The sequence below is a fragment of the Hyposmocoma kahamanoa genome, unplaced genomic scaffold, assembly GCF_003589595.1.
Source record: "Hyposmocoma kahamanoa isolate Upper Pololo Valley unplaced genomic scaffold, ASM358959v1 86, whole genome shotgun sequence".
Classification (NCBI taxonomy): Eukaryota; Metazoa; Arthropoda; class Insecta; order Lepidoptera; family Cosmopterigidae; genus Hyposmocoma; species Hyposmocoma kahamanoa.
This window is the reverse complement of record NW_020654289.1, coordinates 3,248,517-3,274,822: the sequence shown is the minus strand read 5'-3', so window position 1 is coordinate 3,274,822 and position 26,306 is coordinate 3,248,517. Positions and strand designations below refer to the sequence as shown.

Below are 26,306 nucleotides of genomic sequence, written 5' to 3'. Positions count from 1 at the left end.
TTTCAATGTTACGCGGAATCAACTAAAGCCATTTAAGGTAGTATTGTTGTTGTAAGAAATCAGAAATCAGAAACATTTATTGTATGAATTGGTAAAATACAGGTGTTACTTACAAGTGATTAGATCTACAATTCTTACCCAAATCAGGCGTACGGTGTCTTAAAATTACAATTCAATTAAAATTTATTACAACTTAAATGTCAAAAATTAAAATTATAATTAAGTTAGTTATACAATTGTCAAATATTTGATGTCTTTATATAAAATTCGTTAAGATTGTAAAAAACTTTGTCAATTAACCATTTTTTTAAATAAGCTTTAAATTTATCACCATTTAAACATTTCATTTTCATTGGAAGTCTGTTATAAATTCTAATCGCTGTTACATAGTAGTGTAAAAGCAGTTACTGTACTACTACTTATCAAAAGTTGGTAAACGCTGATTTTGCGTCTTTTTCTGAAAGGTCCATTGTAGAAGTTGTTCAGATCCATGAGAGGAATCAACAGGTCAAGATTTATTTTGAAGTCATCCGTATTATGTTTGTAAATAGTTTTATAACTCTGTAGGTGGCGAGGTAATGGATCTTAAGTCCATATTTTAGAATTTATATGTTTTCACAAACATTGCTTTGGTATGTTTAAAATCACGCAATGGTAACTGACAGTCTCTGTAATGTAAGCTAATGTAAGACTTATCTTATCGTCGTTTGTTTTTTATTTAACATTTTAAATGCCAAATTAAGAGCGTTATCCTCTGTACAACAGTCGGTAGTAAAAAATACTATTTGGCACTTCAGGTTCTTTACGCCCGATCTACAAAACTTTAGCTTGTTATTTTTAACTAATATAACGGCTAACTCACGTATTTAAGTCGAATTTTTGCTGGACATGTTTCGAACCAATTCGTGGTCCTTAATCATGAGATTCCGCGGCGGTGACTCGACGGAAACTGCGCGACAAAGCCCTGGCAGCCCGATCACTCAGTACGGCTGCGGGCGCAGAGAAACTAACTGTTCTTGCTTCATTTTCTATTAAAGTCATATGCAGGATTGCACACTACTTCTAATGTCCGTTATTTTAGTTAATATGTCCGAGTCTAAAATCTCGAGCGGTAAAATCTCTAAATTTAATGTGTCATTACTTTCGAACACGATATTATTTAGTGGCTTATGCTAGGGACCATTCGTATCCAATCAAATGGCACCAATTTAATTCAATCTTTTTGATTTAAAAAGAGTTCTAAGGACACTGAAATGAAGTTGAGTAAAAGTGAAAAGTTCATGAAAACCATTAGTAGTTCTTTAAGCCGCAACCGTGATATATGTTTTCATAAATCTCTAGAACGCTAAAACTGTGAGGGTAAAAGGCTTTTCCACCGTTGGAACCTTTCATTGTGTACTAAAATAAATCTTCGGCTAATATTCAGCTTAGTTGTGTACCATTTTACTTACTTTCATAGATGAAGTTTGTGAGATCTCTCCACAAACTCCGAACACAAAGCTAAAAAAGTTATAAAAGAAAAAGTATTATCACATTTTGTGGGTTACCTATCAGTAATCCGAAATGTCATTTTCCAGAAATAACGTTTGCTTGAATTTTCATAACCTCGAAAGTAATTTTGAGAGGAAAATGTTTTTTTCTTCTTTTAAAACTAACTTAACCTAACCTAACCGAACCTAATCCTGTCTTTGCGATAAACATCCTACACATCCTGAAAGAACAACGGTTTCGTTATAATTGGGTTTTCGGTGTAATGAATATTCGAACAAACGTTACTTCGGACAAAAAAATTTTCGACTTTGTGGTATATTACCATATAAGTATAATTTAAATTTAGTAATGATTTATTGTATAATGTTAAAGTTTATTAATTTTTTTATTTTTTTACTACAAAAATAATTAATAAACAAATTAAAAAATACAAGTACAAAAAAATTACATAAAAGACAAAAACAGAGAAAAAGCAAAAAAAAAACAAAATATGACGACTACAAATTGTACTGTCATTTTTGCAGTTGTGGCGTACGAAAAAGGACTTCATTCAGCGTCTGCCACAGCCATAACTGACTGTGCCACTGATTTTCAATGAGCCCTTTATTGAATGTCACGATGTTTGACCACAATGATATTCAATAATTTTTGTGAAATTACTCCATTAGTTTGTTTTAATTATTGATACAAATATCGAAAACTTACAAATACATCCTCCGATCTGGCTGGATTCGAACCAACGTCTTCCAGCAAACCACGCTATGCCAATTTTCCTATGTGCTTGGTTATTTATGAGAAAAGATTTCTTGTATACTTTAAAATAACAAGAACGATCAGTCTGGTATAGCAATAGAGGTAATGGCGGAATAATAGAGCAGACCAAAGGCATTGCACCACTCACCGCGCCATTACCTAAGACGTGAACTGATTGAAATGGTCATTCGTTTCTAACGTCAAATGTTATGTACCTAACAGAAATTAACGTCATAAACGAATAGAAGTTCCAAAGGTTGACAATTTTCTAATCATGCCTGTAATGGGCAATGGGGTATAGTACCAAATTGGCGACCCCGATGACGGATCGCGACAATTCAATTAGGTGCATTAGCACCTCCACTGGGTCCGCAAAAATGTACTTGCCATTAACGGTGGTCTTGGGGGACAATGGTACTCATGTCTGAGGCTGTAAAGCAGCCTTTGTGTGTGGATTACGTTGTGTATGCTGCAATTTTTGCGATTGTGTAAGTAGTAGAAAAAAGGAGCTCAAACAATTTTTTAAAGAAAGAAAAATTGCAATTTTGAAGATCTTTGAAAAATCTCTTTGGCAACATTCAAACGAAAACGTTTACAAAGATTATTTGATAAGCGATCCTTGGAATACTGAGTGAAACGTTTTTTTTTTAATTTGTGGCTTATGAAATGTATTTTATATTGTTATATTATCCTTTTTGCTCGGCATTTTTTACCATTATAGGCTATAGCAAAAGATTCATCTATTTCATGTTAGAGTCGATTTTAATATTAATTACATTAATATTAGATTTCATGATTATCTTTAATACTAAGGCCCAATGCTTAGTGAAAAGATTTTATCCTTATTATTAACCGACTTGAAAAAAGGAGTAGGTTCTCAATTCAACTGTATGTTTTTTTTTAATGTATGTTACGCTATGACTCCGGTATTTGTGCACCGATTTTCATGATTCTTTTTTTGTTGGAAAGGGGGTACTTCCATAGTGGTCCCATTTAGTTTTGAAGAAAATCTCTCTAAGAGTGGCAGTTCACGCATGAAGATTCATTTTTATAAATAGCGCCTAAATTTTATTATAAGGAGCAATTATTTTAATGGTTGATTTTGCTATTCTCTAATTCTAGGCATTTTTCTCTCGACATACTTTGAGTAGTGAGAACTGATTTCTATTATCTACCGTGTCAAGTTCCGTATAGGGGATGAATCCGGGTTTGCGCACTTTCCGGTGACCGATTTCAAAAAACCTTGGCAAATAGATCTAATTCCAAGTACTTTTGAGGTCGGTTTTTTTAGTACTCTGTACTGATTGATCCTATCCATTGGTATAATGAAAAGTGAGACTTTATTTTTTTGCATTTTTAGTTGATGCGATTCCCGGTTCAAGAAAGTTTTTAAAAACTTATGTGAATATAAATTATGCTTAGGAAATGAAACTATTTTTCCGGATTTAAATCGCGTATATTTGTTTTTTCAAACAAACCGACGTTTCGGGCCCTTTACAGGTCCCATGGTCACGGTTGACTGAGGTGGTACAGTCTTCAACCAGTTATGTCTAATATTAATGCAAACCACCCTATTTTTTTCACTATAGTTACAATAGTTATTAATTAAATACCTTCTTTTTAATTTTACAAAGAAAACATTCCAATTTACGCTACATTAAGTTTTACAAATTATTTTATTGAATGAATTTTTATTAAGTTTAATTTATTATTAATTATTAATAGAAATTAGAATAAACTAAAACATATTAATTAGTACTGCAGTCTTATGTCTGTTTGGGATTTTTCATTAGAGGAAATACTGGATCCCAAACTGGTGGTACGGAGAAACCATCTTCCCTGTTGAAATTAGGATGTTTTTTAAATTCAATGGCCTCTCCCAGCATCCTGTGCAAATAACGGACTTCTTTTGCAAGGACCTGGGGTTTGTCAAACTTTATTGAATAAAGTAAAGGACCTGTAAAGGGCCCGAAACGTCGGTTTGATTGAAAAAACAAATATACGCGATTTAAATCCGGAAAAATAGTTTCATTTCCTATGTGTAACAATCGCGAAAACCTAAGAACTCGATATAAATTATGCTGTTATTTATATGAAGAAAAATAACCCTTTTAAGCAAAACTAGCTACGCGTAAAGAAATCAAATTCTTACAGAAGGCGCTAGTGTTTAAAAAGCCGTTAAAAAACAAAAACAAAGATCTGCCACAAGCGCATAGAAAAAATCGTAGGGTCCGCTGGTTCGTTCCGTGTCTGGCACGGTTTGCTAGGAGACGTTGGTTCGAATCCGGCCGGATCGAAGGAATTTTTCTGAGTATTCGATCTTTGTATTAATAATTATAACAAACTAGTGGAGCAATCACACAAAAAAAAAATTGAATATCATGGTAAAATATTGTGACATTCAATAAAAACGTGGAAATATCTAAGCCGGATACTCACTAGCCAGCTATTACAACCGTTGCGGCGGTTTTAGGTTAATTATAGGTCATTTACTATCCAAACTTCAACAAGAACACACTTAAACAGTCTAAGTAAGTAAAGGTATCCTAACATGCACTCCAGTGCTGATGAAGCCCTTCAAGCGATTGCACTACTGCAATCAGAGACACAACGTTCTGACGTTGTTCAGCAACTGAACTTAATCCGGTTTTCCATTTGGCGAGTGATCCATCAGTACCAGGAAATTAATGAACATATCCGAAGACGGAGATACGGAAGGCAACGCTGTACGCCTGAGACAGATCGCTTCATTATGTCGATATCCGCAATCGGAAATACTTAGTGACGGAACGAACAAGTCGTGCGTCTGGTGGTAAGCGACACGGCTGTCCATAGAAGTTGCAGTGCCACTCAGAGCTTTAAATCGCAAAGTTCTGACGGGTACTGCCACTACGCCAGTTACCCTGAGGTATAAGTTGACAAGTCCCATGTGTCTGTAATTTCACCCGCACCCAACTTCAAAACTGGAACATATTAAAGCTCCATTACAGCGGCAGAAATAGGTAAAGTGATAGTATTTACCTGGATGAACTCTTTCTCAAGGAGCTACTAAATTACCCCTTGGACATTTGTAAGTGTCTCGATGATTAGGAAAAGGTTGCGGGAGAAATAAATTAACCAGTAACCAGTTCACATGGTGTGTTTCTGCAACGATAGGCGTAGAACAGTATACATTCTAGGTATCTCAAAATACTGGCAGCATTCCTCTAATGTAAGCGTAAGCTAATACGTTAAGAAAAATAACTGCTAGCCGTCGAGTCATCCCATTAAGTATATGAATTTGTTTTAAAATATGATTAGTTAAAAGTAGCGCTGGGATGCAATGGACCTGCAGGTCGATTCAGTACCTTACGATAACTCTGTTATCGACAGATTCGATTAGATATCGTGCGATTTCTTTTCATTTTTATTCACTATAACCGAAACGTCAAACTGTCGTATTCGAAACCGAATCAAAATGACGCCACTCTCGTACGATGACACGTACTTCTCGACCGGCAAAGGCTACAAACGTTATTCAGAACACAGTCAACGAATGAAAGTTACTTCGGTCCTATTGTTTACAAATCAAGAATGTAATATAAAAATCTTTTATTATTTAAATAAAATCTGGATTTTGTTAAATTTTATTAATTTATTTTAATGCGAGACCAATGCATTCCTATATTTTAAGGCCTTTAAAGTTTTAAAAATGTATATAGAAGGATTTATTTTTTCTTATAATCTATATTCGCCGACTAACTCCGCAAACGCTGTTGGATAACGAATGTGAATCGAATGCTTAACTCGGAATGTTCTGAATAGCTCGGAAAGCGCCCTTCGATTCGAGAACGATATCCTTCGGTTAAGATATCGAAGAGTTCTGAATCGGGGTCCTGGAGTCGTCTCCAAAGCCGCTACAGTTCTTTAAAACGAAAAAGAAAACAAGTGTAAGACAAGAGCGCTAAACTTTATTCTATCCAAAATTGTTATTAAAAAGCGCCCAAGAGTTGAAAACGGTATCAACATTTGATGCAGGAGCATTATAATATCCTTGAACCAAGTCCACAAGTGATAGAGGACACATATACTGGTCGCAGCTGTCCAGGAGTTTGCCAAGGCGTTGGGCTGAGTCGTATATTTGATGCTCGACGGGCTCGGAGGGAATAACTTTGGACACTGGAAACCTGTAATCAATAAGAATACATTATTGTATTGTTTGAAGAAATTTCAAGTTGCTCAAACTCATATCGACAACAACATTAACCCATTTACATATCCCACTGTCGAGCACGGTTCTCCTCTTAGCCTAAACCCTCGTGCGAATTGGGGACTTTACACGTTTTCCAAAGGTCGTGAACCGTCTTCGATGTGCAGATTTCATAACGACGTTTTTCTTCGTTATCAATTAAATTTCACACATAAATTCCAAAACCTCTGAGGTGCAAGCCTGGACTCGAACGGCCTCTGCTTGAAGTAGGTCAAACCATTACGCTACCACGGCAAAGTCAAGTCATTAATGGTTGACTGTACCGTCTGAATCAACCGTTGCTATGAGACCAGTAAAGGGCCCAAAATGTTGGTTTCTTTAGAATACGCCTGTCCATAACAGTTGCAGTGCCACTCAGAGCTTTCAAACATCATCGTTAACAAAATTGCAAACATCTGAGGGGCTCTGCCACTGCGCCCGTCACCCATGTTATAATTCCAACATATGGCTTTGCATAGGCTATCCCTTTCCCAACAGAGCTACTACTTATTTTACTCTACAGACTACGAATTTATGTATGTATTGCTGCTTTGTTTTGTTTTGTTTGGGCGGGTTTGTGCGTGCGTGCGTGCGTGCGTGCGTGCGTGCGTGCGTGTGTGCATGCGTGCGTGCATGTGTGCGCGGGTACAGGTGCATATGCATGCGCGAGTGTGTATTAATTTACAACATACAATGTTTATATGTTAACTCGTGACTAATGTGGAATATTTATGCATTCCATGCGTGAATGAACAGGTATGACATAATATACAGATACTACAACCGTAGTGTATCGTATGAACCATAGTTTGTATAAAGTAAATAAGATAAAAATATTAAAATCACAGGAGGCATAACTTACGTTTAAATATTTTCGTAAGGAGGGCTCGCTCATTCTGACTTACATTGACTTTTAATTTAAAACAAATAAATGTAAACAATAAATTTGACAAAAAACACGATGTCGAATGTCTGCGTTTGTATATTTGCTCTGTTTTGCACATACAAGCATGTGTGGTTGTATTCCTATGTTACTGTGTATGTACTTTTGTAGTAATTAATTTAGTTGTTGATAAATTAGAAACCACTCGTATCACTAAACGCTCGTAGGATTGTGAAATCCCAACCAATTATGAAAATAGCGTACTGTACCCTGAACAGATTAAATTCAGCAGTGAAAAATGGTACAGGGTGACATGTGTAATACATGTAGTGTAATTAGTCAAGCTTACTTTGCCTCGTTGAAGTCTCGTGTGACCAAAAGTCTGGCAGCTACTTGTGTCCAAAATTAAACTTGGGTGTCTAAACGGGAATCTTTGCCAGTTGACAAGGACTTAGGTATTGTCTTCCTGATCATTTTCTTTTGTTATTAAGCATATTCAGTATACAATGCACATTTGCAAAATGACAACGTATTAGAAGATAAGTGTAAAGATTCCACGAACGAAATTAGCAAATAATTTATTTATATTTAAATAATTAATTTTAAGATACCAAGTCAGACAATAAAAAGTAACGACAATGGACACTCTCCGTCCCTCCCTAGCTTTAAATACCGCGTCACGCCCCGCACATTGACGGTCACATTGACTGAATGGCAACAAGGCTGTTGGCGAGTCGTTTTCGCCCTAAGACGGCTTTCATATTTGAATATAGTTTTCATTTATTCATTAAGAAATTTGTACGTTAATATATAACATCATTGTACGTTCCTATTTATAATGGTCGTGAGTGTTCTACTGTTTGCTAGGAGAGACATTCGAGAACGGGTCGCTGGGCGCAAGACAACTCCACAATACTGCCGTCTACACCAAACACCTGGCTGTAAACGAAGTATATATACTTTTCGTGCAGCGTTTTGTTTTCGATCTCTTCTAAATGTAATGAGTATCCACCATGGTCAGTATTTCTGAAGAACCACCTGGGCACTCAGGCCACCTCGATAGGAACCCTCCCTCACACTCCGACACATAAGTAACGTAAAATGACAGATCCAATGTGCCTGTACTTTTACCAGCGTCCTGGCTCTTCAAAACCGAAACACTGCAATGCTCAGATTTATGCTCGGCGGCAGAAATAGGTAAGTTGGCAGTACTTCCATGGACGAACTCTTTCACAAGGAGCTCTAGTGCTACTGAAAACTGGTTTCAGAATTCCCACATTCTCCGCTAGAAAATGAAGACGTAGACGATGATGGTACACGTCCGCCAGTTCTAATTTCCGGATAAAATTCAGAGTCATGAACATTTTGAAATTCTAAACGTATTGTTGTTACCCTCTGTAACATGTAAAAATGAACTAAGAAACAGTGAATCGCGAAATTGGCTCTTTAGCCATAGACCCAAAAGATAGATTTTATATTATCTCCACTACTTTTAGAGTATTTTAGAAAGGTTAAACGTACAATTTATTAAGATCTATATCAAAAACACGTAAGATAATTTCGTCAACTCGATAACTTGTACTGTAGCTCAGTTGGTATTAGAGGTGATGGGTTCAAGTCCCGTCAGATTGAGGATAATCATAAGAAACTGGTGCGGTTATTTCACAAAAAGTGTCAATTATACAATTTATTACTTTTTTATGATACGTGATAAGTAACGGGACAAACACGTCACCAGAACAAGAAATTACTGATAGAAAAACAAGCCTGACCACGAAATAAAAAAATAACCACGAAAATCTAAAGAGCAACTCCTAGACAACCCCTGAAGTTTCTTACTCATTCTTTTCATGGGAACTGCCTTATGAATGACAAGTAATGTTTAAACAAGGTAAATAAATAACGCACACACTCAACATAGCCCCGCACTAGGGAAACCCTGTGTCACGGGTGCCATGGACACACACATAGACAACCACAAATTACACCCAAACTCACGAGAGAAATAAATGTAGGCCATACAAATATTTCTCTCGACCCGGGAATCGAACCTAGGACCTCTGCGTGGCAGTCCGGCATGGTAATCGTTTGGCCACGGAGGCAGTTGTAAGGTGACGGTTTCAAGTATTATTTCCTTACCTATGAAATTAAACTATATATTATTTCACCTTGTATAACGTGAATACCCTTTTAGCTTTGTAGGCAGACTTGTAATTTGTCTTAACTCAATTATGTTAGGATTTTCAACAAGGATACAGTATTTTATTTTCAATGAGAAAATGTTGTTAAATTAGATTGAAAAAGTTAATTCTTCTATAACGGAAAAATAGGAGAAAACGGCTTATCCTACTTAGGCAATTCAATCAGATGTAAAAATGCTACAAAAAAATTCTGTCTCCTAACCGAAAAACCTGGCCTGGCATGACCTCATAGTCAATGATCAACATCATCCTCCTCACGTTGAAGAACGTCCACTGCTGGACACAGGCCTCCTCAAAGATCGCCACAACAATCGGTCTTGCGCTGTCCGCATTTAGGACATTTTCAAAACTTTCACCAAGTCGTCATTAAACGTCAGGCTGGCCTTCGAGATAGACAGATAATTGAAGTGGTTATTTACTTGCCTCCATGGCCGGACGGTTACCATGCTGGTCTGCCACGCAATGGTCGGGGTTGGATTTTCGGGCCGAGTGAAATATTTGTATGGCTTACATTTATTTATCTCGTGAGTTTGGGTGCAATTCGTTGTTGTCTAGGAGTGTGTCCATGGTACACGATACAGGTTTTCCTTAGTGTGGAGCTATGAGTGTTTGCGTTATTTATTTATTTGTTTATTTACGTGCTCGAAAGCAATGATGCAATAGAAGGAAGTGACAATACAGTCATTCGCTATGCCAATGGACGACATAAGACAGACGCATCAGACCATGACCACCACAACGTCAATTTTAATTCGTGTGGTGAGGAAAAAAGTCGTGGCAGCCCTGATCTACAACTTCTCAAGCAGAGGCCGTAGGTTGGAATCCTTATTCGCATCACGGAATTTATGCGCGAATTTTTTTTGGTGAAGTAGAACATCGTGAATAAACCTGCACGTCGAAGAAGGTTCACAACCAACGGAAGACGCGTGAAGTCCCCTTACCCGAGAGAAGACTCTTGCCCAGCAGTGGGATGTATCAATGGGTTGAATGGATCTTCTGTCGATCTTCATGAAGGAGGACTTTTGGCCGAAGGGTGTTGTATATCGGCGACATTAGGTATATAACCAGAAATAGACATGAAATGTTATTTCATTTGTTTGAAAACTATTCTGCTATTTCATTGCTGTGACAACTGCGCTCCGATTGGCCAGCCCGAATTCGAAACAATTGACGGGTGTCGTCAATTGTTTAACTTCAAATCGACCAATTAACTTGAGCTTTGTTATAATGGACGAAAATATAATATTTAATTACCGATGAAATTTGATTTCCTTTGTTTTGTAATTAGATGTTTTGCTGTTTTTCCCTACAACACCGAATGGAACAGCACGCCATTGTTAGAGATATCATCTTTATTACAATAACTACAGAATATTTTTGGAATATACGGAGACGTACACATAGGTCAGTTACAGGTCAGTCAGCTGTACTATTTCAGCTTTCTAATTTGTAATTTCAGTACAAACGAGAGTTGATATTTATAAGTGATGTATCACTGATGAGTTATCATGAATGTAAGGCCATTATTTCGTTATTATTTTTGGTTATGTACTCGTTGATCGGCGATTTCGAGGCCCGTTTCAGTCGCTGACAATTAGTAATTCGTCTAAATAGTTTATCAGTTTGTTTTATACTATATTACAAGTATATTAGTCTTTAAGGTATGTAATTTATGGATCATTGTTATCTGATATAAAATAATAACTTTCTTTCAACAGAATTTTCAGTGATTTCCATTAGTGACAAAACCGACTATATGTAAGGGGAAGATCATGTTTCCCTTACGTAAAACTGAATATAAAAATAAAGAATACCGAAAGGGATACAACATAATTGCAAGTAATAACAAAATTAACTCACGTAAACAAAGTCCTAAACATTTCTTCGATTATGTTATCGCCGTGAGGGACTACCCGCTGTGTAGTTTCGCATAGCGTCCGCAAAATGCACTGCCTGCCATTGTAACCCATGCTGAAAATATAAAATTTGAAATTTAATACAAAGATTCAAAACTTTTCGTCGTTCTCCGAAATCGTTGTGCTCCGGGTGGTAAGCGACATGCATTACAGACATCGCAAAGATTTGAGAGGCCCTGCTACTGCACCCGTGACCTTGAGACGTAAAGATGACAAGTCCAAAGCGCCTATGGTTTCACCAGCATCCTCACCTTTCAAAACCGGAACGCAGTAATGCTCACATTACAGCTTGGCGACAAAAACAGGTGCAGTGGCAGTACTTCCCTGAACGAACTTCCACAAGGAGGTGCTGTTTTACGGATTTTACTTTACGACTTTTAATGGCAATGTTCGTGACGTCAGTTAATGTTTTAGATTGCTAACAGATTGACCGCGTGTTGACGTCATTGCGTGAAGTCGTTATCAACTTCACGCAGCCGAAACCTCGACTGCATGAAGTTGAACTTTTGAAAGAGACACAACCTTAGTAACGTTTACATGCAAGGAGGAATTTTTCGTAGTTTTCGATTTACATACATAAATTAATAATTACAACTAACTAGCGGAGTAATTTCACAAAAAAAAATGGAACATCATGGCAGTAAAACATTGTGATATTCAATGAACTTTATATTACAATTATCAAAGCGACACCTCTAGTCAGGCGCTACTTGCTGTAAAGGTAACTGGCTGAGTAAAGAAAAACGTTCATAGATTGCCAACAGATGGCGGTGCGGCACAAAAATGTCGCTAAAAACAAGGGGTCTGCAACAAGCATATAGAAATTCGTAAGGTCTATTGGTTCGTTCCGTAGCGCAGTTGGCAGAGCGTCGGCCTGGTATGCTGATGACACTGGTTCGAAATTTTTCTTAGTGTTGAAAAAAATTAAATATCATAATAGTAAAACATTGTGATATTCAATGGCCTTCATATACGTTTACATACGTCATAATAAACTGAAATTGAAATAGCAAATTTGCTAAGTATAAAGTTTCTCTGCTCTGAAGAGACACAAAATAGCGCATGTTGTTTATTATGTTCAAATCTTAAGAAACTTACTTATCCAAAATAGTTTCTATCTTTTCGTACAGCTCTCGTCGGTTTCTTCTCATTGCCGTCGGTTTTTTCAGCCTGTGCTTGCTGTGGTAATAGCTAAGTGTCTCTGTGGCATTTGGAAGTTCATACGCTATACCCCAATTAAGGCCGAAGGTGAAGGTGCCTGCAACAGTTTGAGGCGCTGGCTGCCCGATTAAACCTACTGTCATACAGCCGGCACACTGAAAGGTTAAAATAACGTTCTCTTAGTGCCACAATTGTGTAAAACAAAAACTCTTCTGGCCCAGTGAAGAAACTTTCGATGCCTGCAATGAACATTACGCCAAATTAATTTTTGTTCTGATTTTATTTTGTTTTTTGTTTGAAATAAAATAAAAAATCTTTTTTTATGATATCAATTGACGGTGTGAACAATCGCACGCCGGTCCATAGCAGTTGCAGTGTGCAGAACTTTAAATTGCAAAGATCTGGGCGGCACTGCCACAGCGCCCGTCACCCTGAGACATAAGTTGACAAGTCACCAGCATAAAATCGCTCTCGTTACCGCTAGGCGGCAGAAATAGGTAACGTGGCAGTACTTACCTGGCCGTACTCTATCAAAGCGTGGAAAATAATCAACTTTTCAATACAAAAAGTTCTTACATGCTCGACAGAAACGAGTGGAACGCAGTTTTTTCTCCTAGTTGAAAGGGTCGTCTTGGTTTAAGATGTTTTTTCCCTAAGCAATTACCTTTTGTAATTTGTCTCGTGTTCAAAAAAACAACCTGTATAATTTAATAGACAAAAAAGAAAATGTCTTATTTAGAATAAAACAGGCATTTACTTACAGAAAAACTGGACCCTTCTGGAAAAGTAATATATCGCTTCTTTCTTGACAAAATTTTGGAACTGGCAGAACGCCGCACGTCCTTTGCGATACTCAATTCGATAAAACAACCGGCCAACATCAAAATCACTATCCAATTCATATTTGGAATAATACTTATTTGAAACTATAAACCGTCATATTTGGTCCTTATTTTAAACATTTACTGAAACTAAAAAGCTGTTTTCTCTTTTGTCGCATAAAGATAATGCTGCGAAGGTTTCAATAACAAGCACCAGTGGCACAAAATGTGCTACCACGAACTATGTCAAGTCGGATAGCGGGTAAAGTAATTTACACCTCATTTAAAACGTCGTACAATGCCGCTAAAAGGTCACTAATTGATACGGACAGCGAGCCACTACTAGAGCCTGGTGGTTCTGTGTAGTGTAAGTAGGGGAGTTTATTCAGCCCAAATTTCGCTAAGCATAAAATGAGAATATTGTGTTAAGGTTAGGTATGTCAACTGCATCTACTTTGTATTTTCTCCGAAGTGACATACAATTTAGTCGAAAAAAATAATTGAATAAAAAAGGTTACTTGAAACACCTCTATTTAAAAAAAACGTTTCAACTTCTGTAATGGAAACTCAAATATCCAAATTTGAAAACTAGGAACATCGATGTATTTTTATAATATCGAGTGACGGGACGAACAAACCGTGCACCTGGTGCTAAGCGACACGCCAATTTATAGCAGTTGCAATGCCATTCAGAGCTGTTAATAGCAGATCTTAGGGGCACTGTCACTTTCAGACATAAGTTGACAAATCTCACGTACCTGCAATTTCACCAGCACTCCTACCCTTCCAAATTGAAACACAGTAATACACACATGCTGATTGGCGGCAGAAACAGGCAAGGTGGCAGTAGGTACTTCCCTGGACGAGCTCTTTCACAAGGACGTCTACTGCTACTAAACCTGGGGGCTAACCATAACCTCAAAAAACAATATTACTACAATCTTACATTGTCTTGTTTAAAGGTCAGATGTCTAACATGGCCAGACTTCTAACGTTCTAGTTAACAGTTATCTACACGTCTACCTACGAACATATTATGTATTTAGCACTAATTACGGATAGAACGAATAGGAGATCGAAAAGCTGATTGTTTCCAGGTTTAAACCAATTATAGAAAAAAAGCTGCCAGCATCCCAATTTTGGCAACTTCTTAAGGCTTGGCATTTAAACTAAAGTAATTTAGTTTCTTAAATAAATATATTCCAAATAGCGTGAAGGTAAACTTAATCTTGGTCCAATTCCTTAACAAATAATCTGCACATACCTACAACGGGCAATGGGGCATGGCACCAAATTGGCGACCCCGATGACGGATCGCAGCAATTCCATTAGGTGCATTAGGACCTCCACTGGGTCCGCAAAAATGTGACTGCCATTAGGGGTGGTCCCTGCAGACAAATCGTGCTCATATCTAAGGCCGTAAAGCAGCCTACGTGTATCAACTGTGTAGTGTATTTTGGAATTCTTGCGATTTTTTGATTAAAATATTGAAACTAAAAAGATCTTGAATATTCTCGTTGCGAGCATTTAGGGTGAAGCCAGTCAAGGTTAACCTTTTAAGTTGTAAGTCGCGTATTTTGAGTTTCTTAATTTACGGTGCATTCGGCTTCTTATTAAAGTCCAGTTTCTGCCACATGACGACGCAAAATGAGCTATTAAAGAGTAGAAAGAGGAACTCAAACAATTCTTTAGATTAAATAATTCAGAGTAAAAAGATCTTGAAACATCTCGTCATGAACATTTAAGATGAGGCCAGACAAGCGTAATATTTGAGTTGTGACTTGTGAGTCGTTAAAATTACACTGCATTCAGTTTCATTTTCAAGTCCAGTTTGTGCCACACGACGACGCAAGATGAGTTATCTGACGACAGTAATTGTACACAGCTTATTTTTCTTTTTCTAACATTATCTAATGCTTGATAAATGTTCAATATTTTTAATATATCCATTACACTAGTGTTTGTGTTATACAAACACCTGTACCAATGTCTAAAAGCAACTGAATAAGATTTGTTCGTCAGTCGCCCCAACCGAATGTCAGTCAAATGTAAACTTCGAGAGAAAAAAACGCGACTCACAACTCATGAAGTTACGCTCGTCTGGCCTCAGCCTTAAACGAAAATATTTACAAAGTTTATTTTGACGAGCGATTCAGGGATGCAGGTTTCTTTTAAATTGTACTTATGTAGCATGTTGTTGTGGCATATTTTAGATTGTTCCTTTTTGCACAGCGTTATTTTTTAGCTATGGCAGAATACCTTAGTCTTCTGTAGCCAAGTCATAGACACTATTATCTTTGCACTTGCTTTATTTTGACAAGCGGTTCAGGGATGCAGGTTTGTTTTAAATTGTACCTTATGTAGCGTATTGTTGTGGCGTATTTTAGATTTTTCCTTCTAGCTCAGCGTTGTTTTTTAGCTATGGCAGAATACCTTAGTCTTCTGTAGCCAAGTCATAGACACTATTATCTTTGCACTTGCTTTTCTTATTACATTCAAATAAAGTCATTTTGTATTTGATTTTTGAAAATAAGCTTTTCGTTGAAAGCATTATTAGCAGTGATCGGAATTGATGGAGTTAATTTAGCTAAACTAAAGAATAATGTAGACATTCCCTTCCACAAGTCCCAGGACTTCTCGCAAGTGATTATTTTTGAATATGCGTATTATTTACTGTAGTTCGAGTATATTAGCAGTTTCAGTGGCAAATACTATTTCCTATTAAGTATGTGCTATAAATTATTGTCCAAAAAAAATATTGTTGATGTGTTGCTATAGGAGCTTACATATTTAAATTCTTTAGCCATTTAAAACATAAACATGAGACAATCTACATTTTTGAATGTTTAGAATGAGACGTTTTTAGTTTACTAGTACGTTTATTATTGTCTGGTAGAAGCTAGGTAAGAAAATAAAAGAAAAAAGTTTGAAAGTTTACTACGCGTATAATATAGGAATAAGAATGCAAATTTTAGATACCAGATCAGGTAGTGAGTTTGCGTACACTAAACGAATTCCGTTTACACTATCTAATTTGGAAAACCACTTCCCTGCCGTTCAGTAGCTCGCAGTAGAAGAGTGCACACGTTAGTAGCGGGCAGATAAATCACGCCGTTGTAGTTCAGAAAGCCTGGGCGAAGAACCCTTCGGATATTTATCCGAAATTGGGCATTTCGAAAAAAGACCGAATTATGTTTACTGACTGCAACATCCGGAAAAATTTGATAAATAGTAAAAAAAGACATTTTATATGCATTGATCACTGATATCGCCACGTAAATTATGTCTGAGCTCGTATCTTTTTTCTTTTCCCATCACAATCTGTGCTGCGCCAAAGCCGAATTAACTGCCATGACATTAAAAAATGCAGCGTTTGACGTTACGTTTTATTAAGAAAATCTCGCGTTCGCATTCTCAATTCGCAATTTTTATCATCTATATGGGCCTCCGCCCGGCATTGAGCCGTGATACCGCAAGTTTTCATGGTGGTGTTATTTGTGGCCGGCGCGCATGTGAATGTGAAGCAGCAGTATGAATGTCAAGCTCTTGGGCATATTGAGGGTAGTTGTAACAGAAAGTTGAAATTTAAAAGCAGTCTTAATTTTTAATTTATTTTATTGGAATAAATCATAATTTAATTATATTTATGATCAATAATAGTAACTAACACTACAACCCACCCGCTCAAGTGTTATCTCCTTCCTATTCCTGCAAGAACACTGAAATGGAGCAAGTCGAGAAATCACTGTCACAAATGATGGAAATGTTCCAAACTAGGATGGCCAACTTTGAGGCAGAGCTGCAGAAATCTCCATCCACATCATCCGCTACTACAGCTACAGGTTTGGCTGCTGACTTCTCTTCTTTTAAAGTTTTTGTCACCCATTCGCTCAATGCTCTGCAGACACAAATTCGCACTCTTTCAAGAACTGTTGACAATCTTGAGATGCTGGGGCGCCGGAAGATGTTAATGATCCATGGTCTTCCGGAGCAGGAGAATGAGGACACAGCTCAGGTTGTGGTTGAGATGGCCACAAACAGTCTGAAACTAGGAGACTTTTCTCTTGGTGGTATAAAGAGGTGCCATAGGATGGGGCGGCCCGCTACTGCATCGAGGAAACCCCGGCCAATCATAGTAAAATTCCAGGAGGTCACTCTTCGTGACCAAGTTTGGTTCAGGAAATCAAAATTGAAGAATTCTGGTGTCACTATATCTGAGTTTTTGACTCATTCACGTCACTGCACTTTTATGGCGGCACGACAGAAGTACGGTGTTAATAAATGCTGGACAGCGGCGGGCAACATATATTCCCTCGGCTCTGACAACTCTCGTCGACGTATCGATGACATAACCGAGGTAAATGAGTTGGAAAAGCCGGTCGCTGCAGCAAAATCGCCGAAGAAGGTTTCCTCGAAACCCAGGCGGGCCGCCGTCGTCAAGAAGTAGTGTATTGATGAGTTTGGAGTTCGTGCTGAGACGTAACGGGATTCGTATCATAATTTATAAATTTCCGCTTGCTGACCCTCTAAAGAACGTTGTATATTGTGTTTATTTTGTAATTTATTTTTGGAATACCTGTTTTTTGGTTCTTAACTTAATGTCTAAAAATTTAATTGTAAATGTTATCTGTCAATGTCAGTCACTTACCATTCTTTTTATAAGGGTAAGGCAACGGACCACGCTATACAGCCTATTCTCGTTACACTAATCTCATGTTATCTTTTTTTTTTTTTTTTAAATGTGTTTTTGTTTATTTTGGTTTGTAATTCTTGTGTTGTGTTCCCGTTGTGGCAATTAATATTTTTGTTATGCCACTACGAATTAGTGTTCCTATTTTGTTTGTTTTTTTTTGTTTTGTTGTCTGGAATTCATGCTATTTCTTGTATTCTATGTTTTCTTTTATTTTTACATTTTGAACACTTTTTAGCGGGTGGGCAGTTTTGTGGTTGTGCAACAAATAATAGAACTACTTTTATTATTAATATTAACATATTTTATATTATTATTATTATTTTTTTTTTTTTTTTTTTTTATTTTATATATATATATATATATTATCATATTTCATTTATTTTCATATTGTATAGATATTACATAATATTTATATAGTATTCAATTTTATTTAACTTCATTGACACTATTCTTTATGTTGTCTTTGGGTGAGCTTAGCGATACGGACAGCTTCGTATCGATAAGCAGTAGTGATAATGATAGCTTTTCTAGTATTCCTTCTCTAGCTGATTCACTCAGTTCATGTTTTTCCGATGTTCCCAATAATTTCAACGTCGTACATATTAACGCACAAAGCATTCCGGCTCATTTCCCAGACATGCTTGCAAACTTTGACTGGAAGAATATCCATGCTATACTTGTTTCCGAATCTTGGCTCAAGCCATGTCTCCCTTCTACCTCTTATTCTTTGCCAGGCTTTCACCTTATTAGGAATGATCGCGCGGTCGGTGGTGGGGGTGGTGTTGCTATATATCTTCGTTCACACATACCGTTCTCGGTAGTTGATATTTCGCCACAGCCCACGACGACTAGCGCGACTGAGCACCTTTTTATTGAGGTGACCCTTCACCGCTTGAAAATCCTCCTAGGAGTCTACTATTCACCATCTTCACGCATTAACTTCTTTTCTTCTTTTGAAAGCAAATTAGAACACCTTATTCCTTCTTACAGTCATGCAATAATTATGGGTGATTTCAACACCTGTCTTCTTAAAAATGATTTCCGATCCTCATCCTTTCGTACTGTTGTACAGTCGAACAATTTGTTCATTCCTTTATTAAATGCTACCCATAATTTTCCAAATTGTACTCCGTCTCTTCTAGACCTTATCATTGTCTCTTCTCCAGAATTTATTGCTCGGCATGGACAATTTCCTGCTGATGCTTTCTCATACCACGATTTAATTTTTCTTTCATATAAAATTCGTCCTCCCAAAGTGAAGCCGAAAGTTCTAATGCTGCGCAATTTTGCTGGTATAAATATGGATAAACTCCGCGAGGATGCCGCCGACATTGATTGGTCGCAACTTCTGAGCTTTAAATCAGTTGATGAGAAACTGGAAAACTTTGTTTCTAGTCTTATACGTTTGTACGATGTGCATGCGCCAGTACGTGCGGTAAAAATGAAGCACCACCCCTCTCCGTGGCTCACTGAGGATATAAAGCGCATCTCTGAACAAAAAGCTGCAGCCAAAAGCAAATATAAGTTCAGGCCTACCACTGTAAACTGGGAAAAATTTGTAAAAATTCGCAATTACTGTAATAAGGTGTGTAGGAATGCACAACGCCAACACGTTCATATGTCTGTTGAGAATGGCGAACCGGCTAAAGTTTGGAAGTTTCTCAGATCGATGGGGGTTGGAAAACAACGTCAATCATCACCATCTAATAATATCGACATTAATCTCTTAAATAAACACTTTTCTTCGACACATTATTTTGATCCTGCTTTGAAATTTAATACTTTGAATCTTCTTTCATCACTTCCAACCCTCGATCACTCACCTTTTTATTTCTGTCAATTGTCCGATTGTGATGTTAGGAGGTGCATTATGTCAATAACCTCCGATGCTGTAGGAAGTGACAGTGTTAGCCGCAAAATGATCCTTCCCATCCTTGATGAGATCATCCCTGTCATTACGCATATTTTCAACCACTCCATTACAACTGGTATCTTTCCAACGTCATGGAAAGAGGCTCAAATTACTCCTTTGCCCAAGAAAGCTAACCCAGTGTCCTTCTCCGAATTTCGACCAATATCTATATTGCCTTTCATGTCTAAAGTCTTTGAGCGCCTTGTCCACAAGCAACTATCCACTTTTCTATGCAAGAATAAGCTCATTAACTCATATCAATCTGGGTTCCGTCCAGGCCACAGTACCACTACAGCATTGGTTAACATTACAGATGACGTTAGGTCGGGTATAGAGCATGGAAAGCTTACGGTTCTTTCTCTGCTCGATTTTAGTAACGCTTTTAATACCGTGGACTTTGATATTCTGCTTGGCATATTACGCTCTCTTAACGTATCTCCAACGGCAATTGACTGGTTTCACAGTTACCTGAGTGGTCGCCGGCAGCGTGTTCGCATCGAGGATTCCTTTTCTTCTTGGTGTGATATCACTGCCGGGGTCCCTCAGGGTGGCGTGCTATCTCCATTGCTTTTTTCAGTGTTTATTAACTGTATTTCCGTAAAAATAGTTTCGTCCTATCACCTTTACGCAGATGATTTGCAAATTTATTGTCAAGCCTCTCCAGATCATCTTAATAATGCCATTAATGTTTTCAACGCTGATTTGGAACATATCAATGACTGGAGCAGGTCTTATGGGTTAAGGGTGAATCCTTCAAAGACACAGGTCATTGTACTTGGTAGCTCAAGTATGACTTCAAAAATACAGTGGTCACATGTCCCACCAATTACGTTTAATGGTGTGAACTTGCCTGTCAGTGATTGCGTTAAGAATTTAGGAGTGCTCATTGATAGAAATCTCAGCTGGGGTCCTCAAATACAAGAAGTAAGTCGCAAAATGTTTGCGTCGGCTGCATCCTTAAGGAGACTTCGAAATTTCCTGCCTATTGCCACTAAAACTTCACTAGCACAATCCCTTCTTTTACCTCTATTAGACTATGCCGATGTCAGCTACCTCAATCTCACTGAAGAGCAACTGAATAAACTTGAGCGACTCCAAAATTTTAGCATTAGATTCATATTTGGCTTACGTAAATATGATCACGTGTCTGATTTTCGTACTAAACTCAAGTGGTTGCCAATTCGCCTTCGCCGGAATGCTCATACTGTTTCTCTTCTTTACAATATCCTATTTAACCCCACTTCTCCTGCTTATCTTAAAGAGCGTTTTACCTTCCTTCACGAAACTCACTTGCGTGTATTGCGATCATCGGAAAACCTAAAGCTGCAGATACCTATCCATTCTTCGAAAGCTCTAGATAAATCTTTCTCGGTCCAAGCAGCTCGCTTATGGAATGACCTACCGGAAACTATAAGACGTGCCCAATCGCTTGATAAATTTAAACAATTGGTAAAGGAATATTATTTATCACTTAGTTGAAGTATTTATCATCCAAATTCTAAAATATATATAAGTAGTATATTATCATAAGTATATTCTATGTATTGTATATGTATCGATATATATTTAGTATAGTAGTTATGTGTATGTATGTTATTTATGTAGTAAGTTTTTATAAAGATTATTAAGTTCAATTTATGTATCGTTGCTGCTTTGTGCACCATTAGCTGCCCTTCACCTGTATTTAATTAAATTCTATAATAATCTGTAAGGTTGCCTGGTAGAGATCGCTGTTTAGCGATAAGGCCGCCGATTGTACATTTCCATTAACTTATATATTGTAATGTTTCCATTTGTTTTGTGTGCAATAAAGCTTATTCTATTCTATTCTATTCTATGGATCTTAAGACTGGTGTTAGCACGATCTCCCTTTCCTTTTACTTGCGAGCTCACCTATCCCGCAGCTCTCCACGAGCTATGGAAGGCAAATTTTTTTCATATATGGCGTCATCAATGACGAAATGGGTATATCCATACTAAGAAAACGTTCATTCCGATCACTGATCAGTTGATACAACGGGCAATAGCAAACATCAGACGATCACAATTAGAACTTTAAATCTAGTTTTAAAACATTTTTAAATTTTTAAATGCGTATAGGAATACGTACCCTATATAGCACATAATATGTTTCCAATCTACTTCCGCCACCCAAAAATATTATTAAAAAAACGTTATCAAAAGTCAACAAGAACATAATTCGATGCAAATGCGTTCGTCGTGCAGTGATCGATCGTAATGGATAACCTGCGTGCTACGACGGAGTTGGTTTCAGTATGGAATGAGATATAAGCGATTACACTGAAAAGTATCTTTTTGTTTTCTTCTTTAGCATTCATATGAAAAAATACGATTATCACTAATTATAAGTACGGACAACTCCATACAAATTAAGGCGGCGCGGCGAGCACACACACAAGCAGCGCTGTTACTTTGGACCGAGTTTATATTTGGGTTATTTTACTATGGCATGAGTATTCTTCTCCAACAGGTCCCTGATCATTGAGCGTGTACAGGTAAACGGCATTAGACAGCTTTAAAAAGAGACATATCTTACTCTATTTCGTTGTCGATATTGTATTTTTTTCCCGATACTACTGCTTACTTTATTACTTTAATAACCATGGAGCTTGTAACCACTTGGAAATGACGGAAGAAGATAAAATGTACTGTGGTAAAAACTAGTGATAATTTTGTAGGGCTTACATAGTTTTTGTATATTATGACTTATTTAAATATAATCGTTATTGAGAAATAAGTATTCCTTTCTTGGAATAGTTGTACCGGATTATCATTCAAAATGGCAGCACTGTTCAATAAAAAATAGTGCAATTAATGTTAGAGGGGATGTCATTTTAGATGTTTTAGTTCAAGAGTTTTCATTTTAGGTAATATACCAATTGTGAATCAGAAAAACTTATTTTTTCATTTTGCATGAAATTGTAGTTTCTATTCCAACATTCGACAGAACTATTAATCACCTGTCGTTGTATTTAGTTATGAACATTAAGTACACAAGAGTACCAATAATAGAAGAAGATAAAGCCTAATAGAATACTTACTATATTATGTTATATCATACTACTGACTTATAAAATACTACTGACGTCATCAGCTATACCGATTTTGTTATTAGCAGACTAGGCGTGTTTACCTAAACCTAACAATGTTGATAGAGTGTACACTATTTTATCACCTAAGTAAATAGTGCCTAGATTTTCTTAAGATTGTCTCCTAAGCTACCATACTTTGACAGCCATAAATGACAATTGCTCTAGTGAGCATGAAACAGCCTGCAAACTTAAAGAAGAAAATATTTTAAATATAGATTTTTTAAAGAACCAGGGAACTGCCACCTTACTTAGTTCTGCCGCCAAGAAGTAATGTTAGCATTACTGCGTTCCGGTTTTAAATTGTAAGGGTGCTGGTCAAATTATACGCACATGGGACTTATGAACTTATGTCTCAGGATGACGGGTGCGAGTGGCAGTGCCCCTCGGATCTTTGCGATCTAAAGCCCTGAGTGGCACGACAACTGTTATGGACAGGCGTGTAGCTTACCATGAGGTGCACGACTTGTTCGTCCCGTCACTTGATATTATAAAATGAAATGTTGAAGATTTGCAGAGGGGGATGCTTTTATGGTTTGGTCGTGTAGAAAGAATTAATGTTAGTAGATTAACGGCATACATTTTTAGAGCGAAAGTGAATGGGAGAGGTAGATCTCGGCGTACATATCGCCATCAACTTGCGGATTTCCTTAAAAACGGCCGGGTTAAAAATACTTTATTCTTGGTATTTTTAACCCGGCTGTTGTTAAGATATATGAAGAAACTAATGGGAGTGGAGGGGGCGAAGGAGATTTGTCTAGGGCAAAGCAGGTGGAGATCCATAGTCAGAATCGTTCCGAAACCATAACATCATTATTAAAAAAAACTCTCTTAGCGAGCAGATAACTGTTGCTACGTACGTAACTGCGTACGTACCATACTTCTTTTCGAAGTTTTATTGGTCAGCCAAAGATACTTTAATTTTTCTTTTCACTTCTTTCATGATTTATTTCTGTAACAAAACGTAGCTTATGCCCTTCTCCTAGGTCTCATTTATTTCTATACCAAATATTATACATATTAGTGAACAAGCATTCGATGTACTGAAATGAGTATGTGTGGCTTAGAAAACGAATTTAACCTAAATTCTTTATTTACTTACACCACACTTAAAAGATAGTATCTTTCTTCTGGTTGTAATGGAATAATGTTATTTCTGTAATCCGCACTCTTCCAAGTTTATCAATTTTATCGTCATTGTTTTAATATTCTTCAACCACAGTAATATATTCTAGTCGTTAAACTTTGTTCAGTTAACGTCTATGGTTGTTGACTATTCGCTATTATATAGTAGTGCTCACTCTAGAATCTCTAGATATGCAATGTGATATCTTATCATAGTTATTTTTTGAGCTTATATACATAATATAGACCCGAGACCCGAGATTCAACGGTCACTCACGGAGTTACTTTGATTTTATATCAGCATTGTTCATGTATTCCAAATTACCAAACTTACCAAACGTACCAAAATTTGTGAAAATAAATAGACGTTGTTTTTTTTGTTTTTACGTTTTTTTTTTTTACTACTAATCCGAAAAAATCTTGTTGCAGCCTATTCTTAAAACGCTGTTTTTGTGTATGGTATGCTATTTCTTACATATTTATGAACCGATTTCGATGATTCTTTTTGTGTTGGAAAAGGAATATCTTAGCAGTATTCAAAGATGAAGAAATTATTCCACCTTTCAGGGTAGAAAATTAGGGGATGAATCCTAATTGTTCGATTTCACCCATTTTGTGTTAACCGATCTCAATAAACCTTGGCAAATAGATGTAATTCCACAAATTTTGAGATCAGTTTTTTTTAATGATATTATAGTGTGCATTGGTTTGACATTTTAGTATTGTGAAAAAGATAAGAAGTCAAAAACAGAGTATATCGATCTCCTTGCTCTTTAATTGACTTTTTAAATAAAACATTATCTTTAAAAAGTTAAACATGTTAATACTTCTGTTTATTGAGCAACAACATAAATTGTAAAATAGAAATTGGACATTCGTGTACAGTTTCACAGACGCTAGGGTCATACAACTTCTCGTACAGACCTCCCATTTCTTCTCTGAACTCATCTTCGTGCACTGGAGCACTGAAAACATAAAATTATGTGCTAAAGTTAAACAAAATAAAACACTTATTTTATCTCTTAGAGTCCTAACGGACGTTATATCTTTAATATTATTTAGAAATTTAAAACTGTCTTCGAGGCAGTATCTTGCAACTACAGAATTCGTATTTTGGTCCTAAAAGGTCTCTCTGTAGAAGACCGATTAATTTTACTAAATTGGATTATTACCATGACCACAACATACATACATACTTACATATTTTTGTTATTAAATTGTATATTATTAACTTTTATTCGAATCGTTTCAAACATTGTTGAACCATAGTTAAAGATTAGTGTGGGCTACTGTCTCCTACATCGATAGCTTTGTTCGAATATATATTTGCACATTTGTTAAAATTGCGAGATGATAATAATGATGTTTTTACTGCCATAATATTCATTTGTTTTTTGTAAAAATACTCCAATACATTGTTATATATAGGGTTCTAAAGTAACTTATCAATATTTAAAATATTGTTTTATGTAGATGCAGGTACAAGACACTGGAGGTCTTTAATTTGTACTCAACGATTACAATGCTGCAATTACTTACGGCCTTTAAAACATCCATATCTTTTAACACTACGTTGACAGACATAAGACTATATGAATCGAACTTGGGTCTTTTATACTAACAAGGTCGTTAATAAATGTCATGGCATCTTCAGAGATAAGCTTGCGTCGTAACGGAAAAAGTGTGAACAACGGACTAACTAAAGATACATCATTGCACAAACCTAATTAAAGAATAAGAAAATAAAATTATCTAGTTTTAAGTAAAATACGGAAGATATAATTTTATTTTTTTTTTTTTTAATTGTCGTCTATGTCGTCAACCGATATACGTCCCACCACTGGGAACGGATCTCCTCTTAGGAAATGGTTTCGGCCATAGTCCAATTAAGCAAGGTGGTCCATCGCGAATTGGGACCTTCAGGCGTATTGTGAACCTGTGAGCCTTCTTCGATATCCAGGTTTCATTACTATCGATGTTTCTTTTACGGTCAACGGGAAGTACTTAATATT

General features: G+C 36.8%; 4 protein-coding genes across 4 annotated transcripts in view; 1 reads left to right on the top strand and 3 right to left on the bottom strand.

Annotated features, from left to right (window-relative positions):
- Positions 1-899, bottom strand: part of LOC113234815 — a 36,938-nt gene extending 36,039 nt beyond the window's left edge. Inside the window, exon 1 of the mRNA XM_026470313.1 lies at positions 863-899. The gene's annotated coding sequence lies outside the window, so the exon portion shown is untranslated. The remainder of the gene's footprint in view (positions 1-862) is intronic.
- Positions 900-6,199: 5,300 nt separating this feature from the next.
- Positions 6,200-13,535, bottom strand: LOC113234868. The gene is made up of 4 exons (XM_026470389.1): positions 13,395-13,535; positions 12,571-12,788; positions 11,417-11,527; positions 6,200-6,410 (listed from the first exon to the last, which is right to left on the bottom strand). Exons 1-4 carry the CDS (start codon positions 13,533-13,535, stop codon positions 6,200-6,202), a joined length of 681 nt encoding a protein of 226 aa, XP_026326174.1.
- A 3,598-nt stretch (positions 13,536-17,133) lies between these two features.
- On the top strand, positions 17,134-17,901 carry LOC113234867. The gene has a single exon (XM_026470388.1). The coding sequence runs from the start codon at positions 17,179-17,181 to the stop codon at positions 17,899-17,901; it is 723 nt and encodes a 240-aa protein (XP_026326173.1). The 5' UTR covers positions 17,134-17,178.
- Positions 17,902-25,114: 7,213 nt separating this feature from the next.
- LOC113234865 overlaps positions 25,115-26,306 on the bottom strand; it is a 7,248-nt gene continuing 6,056 nt past the window's right edge. The window contains exon 4 of the mRNA XM_026470387.1: positions 25,115-25,259. Coding sequence (XP_026326172.1) covers positions 25,115-25,259 — 145 coding nt within the window. The remainder of the gene's footprint in view (positions 25,260-26,306) is intronic.

What these genes read in the sequence shown, in the direction of transcription:
- LOC113234868 (XM_026470389.1), bottom strand. Translation starts at nt 13,535, where the DNA reads ATGAATTGGATAGTGATTTTGATGTTGGCCGGTTGTTTTATCGAATTG. An exon ending in ATAGAAACTATTTTGGATAA is followed by an intron (nt 11,528 to 12,570) that starts GTAAGTTTCTTA and finishes TTATATTTTCAG; the next exon opens with CATGGGTTACAATGGCAGGC. An exon ending in ATGTTTAGGACTTTGTTTAC is followed by an intron (nt 6,411 to 11,416) that starts GTGAGTTAATTT and finishes TATTGATTACAG; the next exon opens with GTTTCCAGTGTCCAAAGTTA.
- LOC113234867 (XM_026470388.1), top strand. Translation starts at nt 17,179, where the DNA reads ATGGAGCAAGTCGAGAAATCACTGTCACAAATGATGGAAATGTTCCAA.